Here is a 14,756-nt window from a genome sequence, read left to right as displayed (position 1 = left end):
CAAGATGTGGGGCACAGACATGGGTGGGGATGGGAGCTGGCATGGGGGTGCAGGCATGGGGATGGGTGCCCCCCGCCCCCTGCAGACAGCTCCACGGGGGTCCGGGGGCTGCGATGCTGCCCTGTGGCCATGTTGACAGCAGCAGCGAGACCAAAGGTCCGTTCTGGTGTCACCGCAGTGTTGCCACAGGCATCACGTGGCTGTTTACTCTGCTATTTTGAAGACGGCTCTGCCCCCACCCAGCTCATGGTTTTTTTCGCCCCCGGAGCTGCGGCATGTGATGGAGGTGGACCGCTTCCCAGGTGGCACGGATGGTGGTGGCACCACAGCCGAAGCTGCCCTCTGCTCCCTCCCCAGGACAGCCGGGGAGGCCATGCAGCACCTTGCACCAGCCGCAGTGACCACAGCTGTGCCAGCCAGGCACCGGGGCTGCCACCAGCCCTTGGCACGGGGAGCAGGGGCTGCAGGACAGCCCGTCCCACTGCTCGGCCCCAGCTCCGGCTGAGCATGTCCCCGGGGTTTGGGGCATGAGACAGAGACATCTTGCAAGTTTCCCCCTCCAAAGCCAGCGCTTGCTCTGCCGGCCCTGTCGCGTTGGCTGGTGCTTGGTGACCTTTGAGCGCTGGGGTCTGGCGGGCTGATAAGGGCCAGGAGGGCTGTGCCGTGCCACCCACGCAGTTTATAAAAGCACCACACAAGGCCCATCCTGCTGTCTGTCCTGCCGTCTGTCCCTCCGTTCCTGCAGCGGCCGGGGTGAAGATGCTGCGCTTGGTCGGCCGCGCCGCACGCTGCTGGGGGGCAAGGCAGGCACCGCCAGGGCCAGAGCGGGCAGCCCACGGGCCCCAGCACTCCATGCCCATGCAGAGAGCATGGTGAGCACCCACGCGGGTCGGGTGGGGTGGAAGCATAACTTGGGGGGGGGGAGGCGGGGAGCTGGCAGCGCTCTTAAACCTTGCTGGGGAAGGGCATGCTCTCCCTCCTCCCCACAGCGTTGCTGGGCACAGGGAACCTGCAGAGATTTGGGGTGCTGGTGGCCTGGGGTGCTCGCTGGTGGCATCTCCCCAGGGCCACTGCCTGCCCCCGAGGCTTGGGGCTGCCGCAAGACTGTCGCTGCTCCCTCTGCCCAGCAGCCTCTCCAGCGGTGCCGGGACGGGTGTCTGGCCCAAGGACGTGGGCATCCTGGCGCTGGAGGTGTACTTCCCTGCCCAGTACGTGGAGCAGGAGGAGCTGGAGCGGTACGATGGCGTTGAGGCCGGCAAGTACACACGGGGCTTGGGCCAGCAGCAGATGGGTTTCTGCGCTGCCCATGAAGACATCAACTCCCTGTGCCTGACGGTGGTGCAGCGGCTGGTGGAGCGCAGGCGCCTCTCCTGGGATGCCATCGGCCGCCTGGAGGTGGGCACCGAGACTGTCATCGACAAGTCCAAGGCTGTCAAGACCGTCCTTATGCAGCTTTTCCATGACTCGGGCAACACTGATGTGGAGGGCATCGACACCACCAACGCCTGTTACGGGGGCACGGCCTCGCTCTTCAATGCAGCTGCCTGGGTGGAGTCCAGCGCCTGGGATGGTGGGTGCGGGTGTTGGGTGGGTGCTGTGGGATGGGGGAAGGAGGCTGGAGGTGGCCCCAAACCCAAAGATCCTCCAGCAAGCCTCAAAGGGAGCTGCTGCCCCTCCAGGCTCTCCATCACTCCTGTTTCTTGCCTGCCTTCTCCATGACACCCGGCAGTGCAGGGATGGGTGGGAGCACACAAAGGCCACAGAATGGACTCTTCCACCTGCTGACAGCCCCACTGTCCTTCTTCAGGTCGCTATGCTGTGGTGGTGTGTGGGGACATCGCTGTCTATGCCACGGGGAACGCACGGCCCACGGGAGGTGCCGGTGCCATCGCCATGCTGGTAGGACCCAACGCCCCGCTGGTGCTGGAGAGAGGTTGGTGTCATGAGGCCCTGGGGATAGCGAGCTGATGGGTGCTGTCCCTGGGGGGTATATAACCATGTCCCAGCCTTGGACAGGGCTGCTCAGCCCCAGCAGCACCGGCTCTGCCAGCCCCAGTAGCTGAGTACCCCAGGATCCCAGCCAGTCACATCCCTGTGGGCACCGCGGAGCAATGCAAGGAGGCTGGTGGATGCTGGGACTGGCATGGCAGGCAGCACCTATGGGTGCTTGCCATCTGGCTGGGACTCCTGGATGCTCCCTGACAGCTGCCTCTCCCTGTGCCCCCAGGCCTGCGAGGAACCCACATGGAGCACGCCTACGACTTCTACAAGCCAGACCTGTCCTCTGAGTACCCGGTGGTGGACGGGCAGCTCTCCATCCAGTGCTACCTGCGGGCGCTGGACCGCTGCTATGCCGTGTACCGCCGGAAGGCAGAGAGCCAGTGGCAGCAGGGTAAGCAGTGGCTCCCCCGGGGCGCCCATGCCATCCCACCAGATGCTGACGGCCCCACGTTGCCTTCCAGCGGGCATCCAGCGGCCCTTCACCCTCGACGACTTCAAGTTCATCATCTTCCACACACCCTTCTGCAAGCTGGTGCAGAAGTCTGTGGGGCGGCTGCTGCTGAATGACTTCTTGGCCACCCCCAACCCTGACACGGCCACCGGCCTCTACAAGGGGCTTCAGCCCTTTCGGTGGGTCCCTGCGCCGTGTCCCCTGTCCCCCAGCCTGGCTGGGGATGTGCCCATGTGGGGTTTGAGCTGGCCTCTCTCTGGGCAGCGGTGTGAAGCTGGAGGACACCTACACCAGCAAGGAGGTGGAGAAGGCGTTCCAGGCGGCCAGCCAGGACATCTTCAACCAGAAGACCAAGCCCTCGCTGCTCCTCTCCTCACGTAACGGCAACATGTACACACCATCCATGTACGGCTGCCTGGCCTCCCTCCTGGCACAGTGAGTCCCCACAAAAGCTGTCTCGGGGTGGTGGAGAGCTCATCTCAGGGAGGGCAGCCCCTGGCTTGGCTGGCTGGGGGCGGCAGGCATAGGCACACACCCTCCCCCTGCCACCTCCAGCAGAGATCTGACACTTTCATTGCATGTAGCCCCTGGCATGGATGCGGCCCATTCCACGCCGCCTCCCTGCCAGCCTTTCCATCTCGGCTCGCTGGAGCTGGGTTGGCACATAAAGCCCTTCTGTTGGTTCTGAGGGATGAAAATCCCTTTGTTGTGCCCAACAGAACGGCTGATCCCATGGTGAAGGAGCCGTGAGAATGGCCTGGCACTGGTGGCATAAAGAAAGCCTCAGCAATGTGGCCCCGATGCCAGCACACCCTGGCCTGCAAAGGGGGCAGGGGGCAGCCCCAAATCCCCTCTAACACCCCTAACCCCTTGCTGCAGGTCCTCAGCACGGGACCTGGCTGGGTCCCGGATCGGTGCCTTCTCCTACGGCTCGGGGCTGGCTGCCAGCATGTTCTCCCTCCGCGTCTCACAGGATGCAGCCCCAGGTGAGCTCCATGGGAAAGGGGGGCTGGGAGGGGAGGGTGGCATGGAGCTGTGGGGCTGGGGCCACCAGCAGCACCATCTCACCCCGGGGGTGCCCACGGCCAGGCTCACCCCTGGACAAGCTGATCTCCAGCCTGGCTGACCTGCCAGCTCGCCTGGATGCCCGCAAGCGCGTGGCCCCGCAGGACTTCGCCGAGATCATGAAGCAGCGGGAGGAAACCCATCACTTAGGTGAGCGGGCCCGGGGGATGTGACACCCCCCCGCTGGGAGCCCACGGCCCTCCTGAGCATGACCACCCTCTCCCCGCAGCCGACCACGCTCCCCATGGCTCCCAGGCAGATCTTTTCCCTGGCACCTGGTACCTGACGCGGGTGGATGCCAAGTACCGCCGGGAATATGCCAGGAAGCCTGTCTAGGGGGGACCAGAGTGGTGAGCTCTGGGGAAGGGGATGCTCTTTCCCACCAGCATCCCTGCTTACCCCCAAATCCGGGGATGGCCTCTGTAGGGGAACCTCACTTTGGATGGCTGGGAAGCGGCCAGCAGCACCTCGGGCCCTGGAGCTGGTGGAGACAACGGCGTTTCCCACAAACACCTCGGTGGCACAAGGGAATAAAGGAGCGGATGAGACGGAGCAGCAGCCTGGCTCTGGCTCCTGGGCATGAGTGGTCCCCTCTCACCCGGGGGCCCTTCCCTCAGCCACAGCAGGGCTGGATCGTGGCCCCTTACGGATCTATCCCATGGGCACCCAGCGTGGCCACCTGTCCTGTTGGACACGTGCCTCAGGACCCCTGATTTCCCCAGGATGGGAGCATGCCCGTACATTTTGTGGGAGCCAAGTAAACCCCAGCTCTGGGGTCTGGGGGTGGGAAGATGCCATTTTCCCTGTGACATCGGCAAATTGAAACATCCCCATGGGAAAACCCAGGGGACAGGAGGGTGCAGGCGATGCTGGGGCTCACAGGAAGGCTCAGCTCCCTTGGAGCACTGCCTGCTCTCTGGGCCACGTCCCCGCATGGGACCATGGCCAGAGGGGACCTTGGCGGGGCTGCAGCAGCTGTGGAGACCTTTGCACCCTTAAGCAAACAGCAGCAGGGCTGGGGGGTGGTGGGGGCCGGAGATTTGGGGAGAGAAGTTTGGAGTCAAGGACAAGGGACTGCACAGACAGGCATCACACACGCTCCCCTTCTGGACCCTTTATTGAGTGTGGGGCCACCCCAAGCCCAGCGTGGGGGCCGGGGGTGGCCGGATGGAATGCTCCCCCAGCTTGGGTGGTGGGGTCCAGGTGCTGCAGCTGTGGGGAGAGCCCCTGCTGGTGGTCAGGGGCTACAGGTGGAGCTGGAAGACCTCCATGGTGCGTGGTTTCAACTCGCTGAGGTCCGACAAAGGGGCTGAGAGCCCGACGACACTCCACTGCTCCCCTGCCACCGTGCTGGAGCTGTGGTAGGACTGGAGCTGGACGCCCACCTTCCCCAGCAGCCCTGGAGAGGAGGAGAGGGGTTAGGGGCCACCGGCTGCCCCCCCCGCCCCAGCACCCAGCAGGGCTCTGCCCATCCCGACACCCTGCAAAAGGTCCACAATGCCATCTCGTCCCCCCACCCCAAGTCTTTTGCTCCACATCCCCCAACCCCCTGCCCAAGCCCCCCCCCTCGCCCTGATCCCCGTCTCTTCATGAGCACCCGCTCCCTCCCTGCTGCAGCAGGGGCCCAGCTCCAGAGTAGAGGCAGGGTCCCCCCAAGGCTGCGCCCCCCCTGCTCAGGGCCGATGCCAGGAGCTCACCGGCAAGCGCGGGCAGAGCACCAGGCTCGGTGGCTTTGGCTCTGTAGATGAGGAGAGGGCCAGCCAGCGGGGCCGGCTGCTTGAAGGTGGCCCCGTTGAGCTCCCGCAGCACCGGGGTGCTGCCCTGCACTGTCCCCGCCACGCGGTGTGGGGTGCCCTGCAGGGACACCTGCAGCAAGCCGGTGCTGCCGTCGGGCTCAGGGGCCACGTGGCCGTGGGTGGTTGTGACCTGCCAGAGAGACGTGGCCGCTCAGTGCCCAGGTCCTGTGCGCAGCGGGGCGGAGGGAGGGGGTGTCTTCAGAGGCACCTCGGGGATGCCTCCCCAGCCTGAGAGCTGCATTAGCAGCCCACGGGGTGACCCCAGGCTCAGACCACTTGGTGGGGAAGGACAGGGTCTGGGTGCACCAGGTTTGGTGTGCAGAGCCACGGGTGCCCACGCACCTTCAGCCCAGCCTCCTGGGCCAGCAGCAGGGCATTCACCAGGGTCACCTCCTTCTGTGTCCCTCCAGCCAGCATGCCTGCAGCCACGGCAGGCGTCAGGTAGCTCCCGGCCTCCTGCAGGGGTGTTCCTGGGGTGCAGGGAGGAGGCAGAAGGTGGGTGGGCCAGCAGCAGAGAGGTCAGCCTGCACTGGACTGGCAAGCTGGGCTGCTCCTTCCACCCACCCACGCATACGCCCATCCTTGCTGCCATCCTCCCACCCACACATCCCTACACCCATCCCTACTCCCACCCACCCACCCATCCATACCCCCGTCCCCCCGCCATCCTCCCATCCCACTGCCAACCACCCTCCTGGCCATCCCTCCTGGCCGCCCTCCCATCCCCGCTCCCACACGCCCATCCCAGCGGGTCCCCGCACACCCGGCTGCATTGCCCACCCATCGGGGTCCTTGCACCCAGGCACAGGGCGCAGCCCCCCAGCTCACCTAGGGTGCAGACCTGCACGCTGCCCTGTGCTTGCTTGCCCTCAGCGTGCAGCAGTGTGCCCAGGGCTCTGGCCAGGGCAATCCAGGGCTTGGTCTGGGGTGCAAAAGCCTTGCTGAGAGCCTGCCCGTTAACCTGCGAGGAAGACCAGGGCAATGAGAACTTGCCAGTGAGCACACAGGGTTTCCCCCAATGTTTTATGGATGGGGAAACTGAGGCATGGAGGTCAGGTGCCCAGCGGGGGGACTCACTGTGCCAGCCAGCCCCTTCCCTGTGGCCATGTCCACGATCTGCATGGCGATCTCCTTGCCGCAGCGGCTCTGTGCCTCGTGTGTGCTGGCACCCAGGTGTGGGCAGCAGATGACGTTGGGGTGGTTCACCAGGTCACGGTCCTTCGGGGGCTCCTGCCGACCCATCCCATCCAGCCATCAGGCCCTGGCACCCACCTGGGAGCCCCAGAGGGGGGCACGTACCCCCCCTCCCTTGCCAGGAGGGAAACGAGGGAGGGCTTTGCTAGGCTGCCCTGGCCTGGCTCGGGCAGAATTACGGTGACGCTGAGACAAAGCCAGGCACAGGGACCCCCACAGCCCTGCTCACCTGCGTGAAGACATCGAGGGCAGCCCCGCCGCACTGCCCCGACTGCAGCGCCCGCAGCAGCGCACCCTCGTCCACGATGCCGCCACGGGCACAGTTCACCACCTGCACGCCACGGCGGCACTTGGCGAAGGTACTGTCATTGAGGAGCCCTGCAGAGGGGTGCTGTCAGTACCGGGGCTGCCCCGGTTCTCCTGCAAAGCCCCCCCTGCCAGCGCCCAGCCCATACCCGTGGTGGAGGGCAGCAGTGGGGTGTGCACTGTGATGAAGTCGCAGCGGGGCCAGATCTGCTCCAGTGGCAGCTGCTCCACACCGAAGGCAGCCGAGGCTTCGGGGGTGATGATGGGGTCGTACCCTATGGTCTGAGGCAGCGCGGATGCTCGCTCCTGCAGCCTGGCACCATGCCCATGGCCAGGGCAGGGAGCCTACGCCTCCGCATCGCTCCTCCCTGCCCCAGCTCCTTACCTTCATGCCAAAAGCCTGCATGCGAGTGGCTACCTCCCTGCCGATGCGCCCCAGCCCCAGCACAGCCAGCGTCTTCCCGTTCAGCTCCATGCCCATGTACTAGGGCACAAAGCAGGGAGTGAGCGAGCCCACTCCATGCAGGCACCCGCCGCCCCATCCCGCCCCAGGCACCCACCTCCTACCTTCTTACGGTCCCACTTGCCCTCCTTCATGGAGGCAGCTGCCTGCGGGATCTGCCTAAAAGGGGAGGCCGCAGTCAGCGCATGGGCAGGGGACTGCGGGGCGCGCGGCCACCCCCAGTCCTGCCCTGTGCTCACCTGGCCAAGCAGAGGATCATCCCACAGGTGAGCTCAGCGGCACTGAGGCTGTTCCCAGTGGGTGTGCTGGGGATGGAGAGTGGTGTCACCGGCATGACATCCCCGGGCCGATGGGGTCTGCACCCCGTGAGGATGGAGACCCGCAGAGGGGTGGGTGCCAGAGGTGCGGAGGGCACCCTGCCAAAGCCTCTCCTGCCCCCCCAGGAGCGCAGGCAGGGATGCCCCCGTACTCCTGCCCTTACTTCATGACCAGGACCCCCTTCCTGGTGGCCGCCTCCACGTCCACGTTGTCCACGCCGGTGCCCGCTCTGCCCACCACCTGCAGCCGCTGCGCCGCCTCCAGCACGTCGGCCGTGACTTTGGTGGCCGAGCGGACAATGAGGCCATCGCAATCCTGGGGCGGGGGACACAGACACGGCGCGTGGGACCGGGGCCGGGGCTGGCCCTGCCGGGGTGGTCCCAGAGGGGTGGCGCGTTGGGGACAGGCCGTGGGGCAGTGTGAAACCAGCCGGGCTCTTGCATCAGACGGAAGGCGGGGACCGGCCCCACCGGCCGAGGGGGGTCCGCTGCCAGCCGGGACAGCTGGTCCCCAGCGGCACCCACCCACCCAGGCATCCACCCGTGGGCGCTCACCCGGATCTCCCGCAGCAGCTCCTCCTTGCTCAGGCCGGGCTTCTCCTGCACTCGGAGCCCGCCGGCCTGCAGTATCTCCCGGCAGCAGGGGTCCAGGCTATCGCTGATCAGCACCTTCTGCAGCTTCCCCAGGGCCATGGCGGGCCGGGATGGGACGGGATGGGACGGGACGGGACGGGGATGGAACGGGACGGACCGGGATGCGGAGTCGGCTCCCTCCGCACGCCGCCGGGAGGCTGCTGCTGCCCGGCCGCCGCGCTAAAAGGGCTGCGAGCGGGGCACGTTTTTCGGGCTCATTGGGTCCCGTCTCCATGATCCCACCTCCTTCCCTTCCCCTCCCCGCCCCAGCCCGCCCCCCACCCGCCTCCGGAGGGAGGGAGGAAGTGGGGGGGAGCGGGGCGGGGGCTGTGCCGCAGCCCCACGGAGAGGGGAGGGGATGCCCCGGTAGGATCCCGCTGCCCCCCGGGCCGGGGAGCCACGAAACCGGGGGAAGCGGGTGTAGGGGGGTGTGTGTGTATGTGTGTGTGTGTGTGTGTGTGTCAGCGTGTTCCCACCCCCCGTACCGCCGCCGTGCCTCAGTTTCCCCGCCCCGCACATCGCAGCAAGTGAGGCAGGAGGAGGATGGTGGTGGCGGCCACGGTAGTGCGGGTTGGATCCCCCCCAAAGCTGGGGTCCCGCTGGCAGGGGGGCCTCAGCCCCTGGTGAGCCCAGCCATGCCCTCCCAGCTCACTCAGGAATGGGAGTGCCCCGAACCCCACAGCCCAGAGGTGAGGCAGTGCCATGGCCCCTGCCCGCCCTGACATCGCGCCCGCTGTTGAGCAATGCCCTCGATAAGGGGCTGGGGGCACGGGGCCAGCCCTGGCCACCGGCTCCCAATGACGTGGGGTGCATGAGAGCCACCCAGCAAACGCCCTCCGTGGGGCAAGAGCCACGTGGCTGTGTCCAGTGACCTCGCAGGGGAAAGTGCTGGCCCCCAAGGTGGGACAGCATGGGGAACCCATGGGGCCAGGCACAGCCCCGTATGGTGGATGGCGAGGGATGGAGGGCGTCCCCTTGCTCATGGGACCAAACCCTCGCCGCGCACCTGGACCAGACAGACCTGCCCATGGGTGAGCCAGGATCTGGCCCTTCTTGCCCACTGCTTTCCCTGCACAGGGTCCTGAACGGGACCAAGCCCTTCCCTGTCCTGTGCGTGCCCCAAGCAGCACAGCCGGACCAGACTGTCCTGTGTGAGAGCTGGGGTGGGCCCAGAGGCTGTTAAACCCAAGCGATGGAGGTGCCCTGGCAGGTGGGAGGTGGCCGAGGTGGCTGCCCTTGCCATAGGCAGCATGCCTAAGGTGGGAGAGCCCAGCGCAACGTACACCCTGGCACTGCGTACACCCCAGTGTGATGTACACCCAGGCACTACCTACACCCCGGTGCTACGTACACCGCAGGCACCGCCAGGGAACAATGGTGACGCCAGAGCGGGGAAAGTCCAGGGCAGCTGACACAGGGCAAGAGATGTGGTCAAGGGCAGTGGCTGGTGAAATCCCCAGCGGGGTCCCGAAATGGCCCCTCGGTGCAGATGTGTCACCTGGGGACTGGGACAGGGCTCCCTCTCCACAGCCTCTGTCGTGGTGTGGGCTGGGGGCACCCACACTGTGGGCACCCTGCTGTGGGCCAGGACGTGGCTGGGACACATGCCGTGGCTGAGAGAGGGCTTGGCAGCCCTGCAGCCCTTGGCACAGCCCTGCTGGCGGCATCAGCCTCCTTTAACCAGTAAGACCTTGCTGAAGGGGTGCACTGAGCCAGCATCCCGGCACCCTGCTCCCTGTGCCAGCACCGCCTGGGTTTGCCCAGCACCTCCGTACACCTCCATGGCCACTCTCCCACGCCTGTGGCCCTCTTGTGCAGGGGCCACCAGTGGCCAAACCACCGTGGCAGCATGTTTGCCATCTTTTCCCAGCTGGCTGGTGCCCTCTTCTGGGGAGCAGCACTGGAGGTACAGCACCTCGGCACCCCAGCACCCCAGCACCGTGGCACCCCAGCATCCCGCTCTCGCCGTGGACTTGCGGTGTGCTGTCTGGGTGGCAGTGCCAGCAGGGATGTCCCCCTCCCCCCTGGCTCCCTCTAAGGGAGCCAGCTGGAGTGACTTCAATCTGGTCCCTGCCTGTGTCCCAAGGAAGGACCCCTTGGGTTGGAGGGGACCCCAGAGCCAGCAGGGCCAGCAGGATGGGTGCCCAGGGGACACGGGCTGTGGTGTCTGTCATCCGGGATGGAGTGCAAGTGTTACAGGGACACAGCACCCAGCTGCTGACCCCATTAGCACCAGGGTCCTGGATGGGCTCTGCTTGGGGGGGGTGGTGTGGTGGTGGCATGGGGGACAGCTGGCCAAGGGACTGTGGGTGCAGGGTGGAGGAGAGTGGGGTCAGATACAGTGGGTGAGCACTGGGAGGCGGGGGGTCCCTGCAGAGTGCATGGCGCTGTGGGTGGGGATAGGGGCAGCTCTGGGGCTGGGGCATCAAGCAGGGAAAGGAATTAGGGGGGTCAAAGGGGACTGGGGTTATCGGGTTGTCATGGGGAGTGGCAAAGGAGAGGCAAGGGTGGGGAGCCTGGGGGTGTTAGGTTGGGCTGGTTGATGTTCAAGGAGGGTTAGGGTGATGGTGGGGTCAAAGGGCATCAAGGGTTATAGGGATGGCCAGTGGAGGACTAGGAAGTCGTGGAAGATTAGAGAGCAAGTGAGGGTGTTGTGGGGCTGGAAGGGTGCCCGGGGGGCTCGGGGGGCTCTGAGATAACAAAAGGGATTGCAGGTATCAGATTGGGATGGTGGTATCCAAGGAAGTCCCGGGTGGTAGGGGATGATAGAGGACTGAGGGCAACTGGGGTGTCAAGATGGATGGTTGGGGGTGTCACGAGGGATCTTGGCTAACTAGGGGGTCTTTTGAGGTGACTGGGAGGTTGCGGGAGGGGGGGGGGAGCAGTGAGGGATCAGGGATTGCTCCTGGGAATTGAAGGGTGGGGAAGGATTGGGGCTCAGCCCAGAGGGACTTGGGGGAATGGAGGGGCGGGGCAGGGGGTGGCTGTGGCAGGTGGGACAGGCTGGGTGCTGAGCGAGGGGCCTGGGGCGGCAGGGGTGAGGATGGAGAGAGGGAGCGGGGAGGGGGCGGGGGAGGGAGCGGGAGGGGGTTGGAGGGAGGAAGGGAGCGAGAAAGGACGGCCGGAGGGTCAGAGGGAGGGAAGGAAGGCTGGAGGGAGGCAGCGATGGATGAAGGATGGAGGCAGGGACGAGGAGGAGGCGGGGATGCAGCGGCGGGCGGGGCCGGCCGGTGCCGCAGAGCCGCCTCCCCGGGCGCACGCTGGGGCGGCCCGGCAGCGCCTGCGGAGACCCGCCGGCTCGGCCCGGGGCTGCCAGTGCCCGGCCCGGGGCTGCCGGTGCCCGGCCCGGGGCTGTCCGGCCCGGTGCAGCCCGGCCCGGTGCGGCGGAGACCGGCGCGGCAGGATGCGAGCCCCGCGGCGGCGGTGAGGGGCGCGGCGGTGCGTGCGGGGGCAGCCGCGGGGGCGTGTGTCCGACGGGGGCGCGGGCCGGGGCGCCCTTGTGCCCGGACACGCGTGGGGGCTGCGTGTGCCCGTGCTGGGCTGCGGTGACGCCGCGGCAGGCTGAGGCCCCGGGTACCAGCCGGCCGGGATGCGGCCGGGATGCTGCGGGTGCGCGCCCTCGGGGCTGCGTGGGGCCTGACGCTGCCGGTCCCAAGTCCCATCCCGTGGGGCCGTGGGTGTCCCCTGCCGGCTGCTGGGGTCCTGTAGGTTGGTGCTGGTGGCAGGGCTGTGGGCCACCCTGCTTCCAGCCGGACTGGTGGCTCGCTGGGCCCAGCACTGGGCAAGCCCAGGAGGACTGCTGGGCATCTAGGCAGGGGTTTTGGGGTGCTGCCAGTGTGCGGGAAAGGAACAGGGACCCCTGGTCCAGCACCAGGGACACACGGGTGTACTGTCCCTGTGCTGTGAGGACACGGGGCTGGCAGGGCAATGTGTGCAGTGCCAAGCGAGAGGGCAGGAGCTGGAGGGTCCTGCGGGGCTAGGCTGACACTGGCACCAGCACTGGGCTCTCCTCAGGGGGCCGGGCAGGTGGCCTTTGCTGGAAGATGCTGGCCTTGTAGGAAGGGCTGTGGTTCGGGGTGCCGGCATGAGAAGCTTGGTTTGCCCCATCTCTCCGGCCCTGTTTGCATCCTCCCTGATCTTCCCCTGGCTCTGCCCATCCCTAATGCCATCCTGAGCTACTGGCCAGTTTGTCCCAGCACCTGGCCAGGACTGCCGGGCCCCAGGAGCTGCCACGTGTGCAGTGCAGCACCAGGAGCCATCCTCACCAGGAGTGTGGGTAACACCAGCCCCCAGCTCCCCCCCCTCCTGCCGTGCTCAATGGAGACCTTGTTACCGTGCCCTGTGTGCAGACGGTCAGTGGGTGGCTGTGCCGTGTGCCGGGCACACATGCCCAGGCGCACGGGCAGCTGCTGCGGTCATGGCCAGCTGTCCCCTCCCCACCTCCCCTGTGGTGGCACTCAGCCCCTGCTGAAACATTTGGGCCAACGAGTCAGCAGGGAGCTGGGCATCCCTCTCGGCATCCCAGCACCAGCACTGAGCTGCCGTGCTTGCCCTGAAATTGTCCAGCCCTTGCTGCTGCCCCAGACACAGTCACTGTCACCTGGAGTGGCTGTGACTGAGCATGGGGCTGGGGGCTGCCATCTGTCCCCCTGTCCGTCCCTCTGTCCATCTGCGGGATGTGATCCTGCAGCATGAGGAGGTGAGTTGCCGTCAGTGTGCTGAGCAGTGCCACCGCTTTGGGGGTGCTCTCCAGTGGGGCAGTGCCCACCCTCACACAGCCCACGTCACCCCTGCGTTCCAACACCTGCCCAGCAGCACCCTGGGGTGCCGGCAGCGACAGGCGGCTGCAGTGGCCCTGGTGCAATGCCATGGAGGTGCTGTGAGTCAGTGGGTGCTCTGAGTCAGGGCTGTGTGACACCGCTGCGTGACACCCCTCGTGCCAGGGCTTGGAGGTACATAGGGGTGGGAAGTGCTGTCTGTGGGGGAGGGGGCCCTGGGGCTGTGCCCCCCTCTGGCTCCACACTGTGCCAGTGGCTCTGCTCTGCACCCCAGGGTGGCATGGTGAGTGTGAAAGGGCTCTTGTTCTCCTGCAGCCCCAGCAGGCTCCCCTTCGCAGCAAACAAATTCCCAGTGTTGGGCACACGGACGGAGAGGGGGGAGCACCGGCCAGCCCAGCTGGCCATGGTGGAGCCTGGGGCTCCTGCAGCACAGCATCCCTGGGCATGGGGCTTCCAGGTCTGGTGTTTGGGGGTGCTGGCTGGCTGACTGGGCTGTGGGAGAGTGCGTGCTCTGCTTGTTCACTCCAGAGCCCATGGCCAGCAACAGCACAGGGCTGGCCCTGACTCAGGGTGGCCCTGAGGAGCCCACATGGCACTTGGAGCCACAGGGGCTGGTCATCCTGCTGTCTGGGTATTACCGCTCTGGGGCCTGCATCTTCAGGGGTGTTGTACCATCTTTGGCAATGCACCTGCTCAGGTGTTGTGCCCCTGGGTGTTACACCTCTTTGGGTATTGTACTGTGCCTCCATGGGTATTATGCCTCTGGGTATCACGTCTCCACAGGTATCAGGCATTTGGCTGTCTGTGCCGCCTTGATTGTTGTGTCTCCGGGTATTATGCTTCTGGGTGTCATGCCTCCTTGGATGTCACGTCACTGGGTACTGTGCTTCTTCGGGTATTTTGCCTTCTGGGATATCATGCCTTGGGGTATCCTGCCACTGGGTACTGTGCTTCCTTGAGTACTGTGCATCTTTTTGCGTGTTGAGTCGGAGTATCTTGGCTTCTTGGATGTTTTGCCTCTGGGTGTCGTACCCCCGGGTATCTGTCCTCCTGGGGTGTCTTGCCTCCTCCAGTGATCGCGCCTCCTTGGATATTGTGCCTCTGGGCATCAGGTCTCCTCATCCACCATCCTTCTGGTTATTGTACCTTTGGGTGCCACTGGGTATCACGCCTGCCCCTGGGTACCGTGCCCCTGGGTACAGTGCCTCTCTCTGGGCACTGTGCCTCCAGGTCCCGTCCTCTGGGTCCCATGCCTCTCAGTGCTGTGCCTGATGCATATATGCGGTGCTCTGGGTATCATGCTGGCTCTGGTGCCTGGCAGGGCACAAGGCCATGCCTGGCCAGTGCTGGTCTGTTTAAAGCCACCATCCCTCTTTTTCCTTCGGCATGGGTTGTTGCTGCAGGGGCCGTGACACCCTGTGGCTCCCTCCTAGGCAGGTGGTGCGGTGTCCCCTGCCTGCAAGGTGCTGGTGTGGTGTGCCTGGCTCTGGGGACATGGCCCCAGGGCTTCTGCCATGGCCCGTGCCACAGGAATGTGCTGGCCCTGCCCAGCTTTTGGGGCTCAGCCTCATGCATGTGGGCAGGGCACTGTGGCGCAGGGGGCAAGCGCCCACCTCCCTGCTCAGGGGACCCTACCAAAAAGCTGTCGTGCTGAGATTAAAAAAAAAAAAAAAAATCGGCTTTTTTTTTTTAAAGGACAAAATAATCTGCTGGATTTTTTTTATTATTTGTGGGTTAAGGTTTTTTTTCCTC

General features: G+C 65.7%; 3 protein-coding genes across 4 annotated transcripts in view; 2 read left to right on the top strand and 1 right to left on the bottom strand.

The window, feature by feature from the left end:
- The first annotated feature begins 692 nt into the window (after positions 1-692).
- Positions 693-4,069, top strand: HMGCS2 (3-hydroxy-3-methylglutaryl-CoA synthase 2). Of its 2 annotated transcripts, none has more exons than XM_005434183.3 (9): positions 693-872; positions 1,131-1,570; positions 1,808-1,933; positions 2,228-2,392; positions 2,463-2,631; positions 2,717-2,887; positions 3,332-3,438; positions 3,542-3,667; positions 3,747-4,069. In XM_005434183.3, the coding sequence occupies exons 1-9, from the start codon at positions 760-762 to the stop codon at positions 3,851-3,853; spliced, it is 1,524 nt and encodes a 507-aa protein (XP_005434240.1). In that variant the 5' UTR covers positions 693-759; the 3' UTR covers positions 3,854-4,069. The 2 variants fall into 2 exon arrangements, with proteins under 2 accessions (XP_005434240.1, XP_027654028.1); XM_027798227.2 differs by having other exon boundaries at positions 1,128-1,570.
- A 547-nt stretch (positions 4,070-4,616) lies between these two features.
- On the bottom strand, positions 4,617-8,479 carry PHGDH (phosphoglycerate dehydrogenase). Its single transcript, XM_055725086.1, has 12 exons — positions 8,149-8,479; positions 7,758-7,909; positions 7,516-7,581; positions 7,381-7,435; positions 7,199-7,297; positions 6,963-7,095; positions 6,737-6,885; positions 6,391-6,543; positions 6,142-6,274; positions 5,656-5,783; positions 5,215-5,443; positions 4,617-4,916 (listed from the first exon to the last, which is right to left on the bottom strand). The coding sequence occupies exons 1-12, from the start codon at positions 8,284-8,286 to the stop codon at positions 4,762-4,764; spliced, it is 1,590 nt and encodes a 529-aa protein (XP_055581061.1). The 5' UTR covers positions 8,287-8,479; the 3' UTR covers positions 4,617-4,761.
- A 3,035-nt stretch (positions 8,480-11,514) lies between these two features.
- The window catches only part of LOC102046635 (myomegalin), a 35,789-nt gene continuing 32,547 nt past the window's right edge, over positions 11,515-14,756 (top strand). The window contains exon 1 of the mRNA XM_055724400.1: positions 11,515-11,649. Coding sequence (XP_055580375.1) covers positions 11,630-11,649 — 20 coding nt within the window. The 5' untranslated portion in view covers positions 11,515-11,629. The remainder of the gene's footprint in view (positions 11,650-14,756) is intronic.

This window comes from Falco cherrug, chromosome 12 (assembly GCF_023634085.1).
Source record: "Falco cherrug isolate bFalChe1 chromosome 12, bFalChe1.pri, whole genome shotgun sequence".
NCBI classification, from domain to species: Eukaryota; Metazoa; Chordata; class Aves; order Falconiformes; family Falconidae; genus Falco; species Falco cherrug.
Note: the sequence above shows the minus strand (reverse complement) of the source record. Positions and strands in the feature narration are given on the sequence as shown.

Excerpts from the sequence above, each read along its gene's own strand:
- PHGDH (XM_055725086.1), bottom strand. The coding sequence starts at position 8,286 with ATGGCCCTGGGGAAGCTGCAGAAGGTGCTGATCAGCGATAGCCTGGAC. Across the intron at positions 7,436-7,515 it reads ATGATCCTCTGCTTGGCCAG|GCAGATCCCGCAGGCAGCTG; the intron begins GTGAGCACAGGG and ends CTCCCCTTTTAG. Across the intron at positions 4,917-5,214 it reads TGCTCTGCCCGCGCTTGCCG|GGCTGCTGGGGAAGGTGGGC; the intron begins GTGAGCTCCTGG and ends CCTCCTCTCCAG.
- HMGCS2 (XM_027798227.2), top strand. The coding sequence starts at position 760 with ATGCTGCGCTTGGTCGGCCGCGCCGCACGCTGCTGGGGGGCAAGGCAG. Across the intron at positions 1,571-1,807 it reads GGAGTCCAGCGCCTGGGATG|GTCGCTATGCTGTGGTGGTG; the intron begins GTGGGTGCGGGT and ends GTCCTTCTTCAG. Across the intron at positions 2,888-3,331 it reads CTGGCCTCCCTCCTGGCACA|GTCCTCAGCACGGGACCTGG; the intron begins GTGAGTCCCCAC and ends CCCTTGCTGCAG.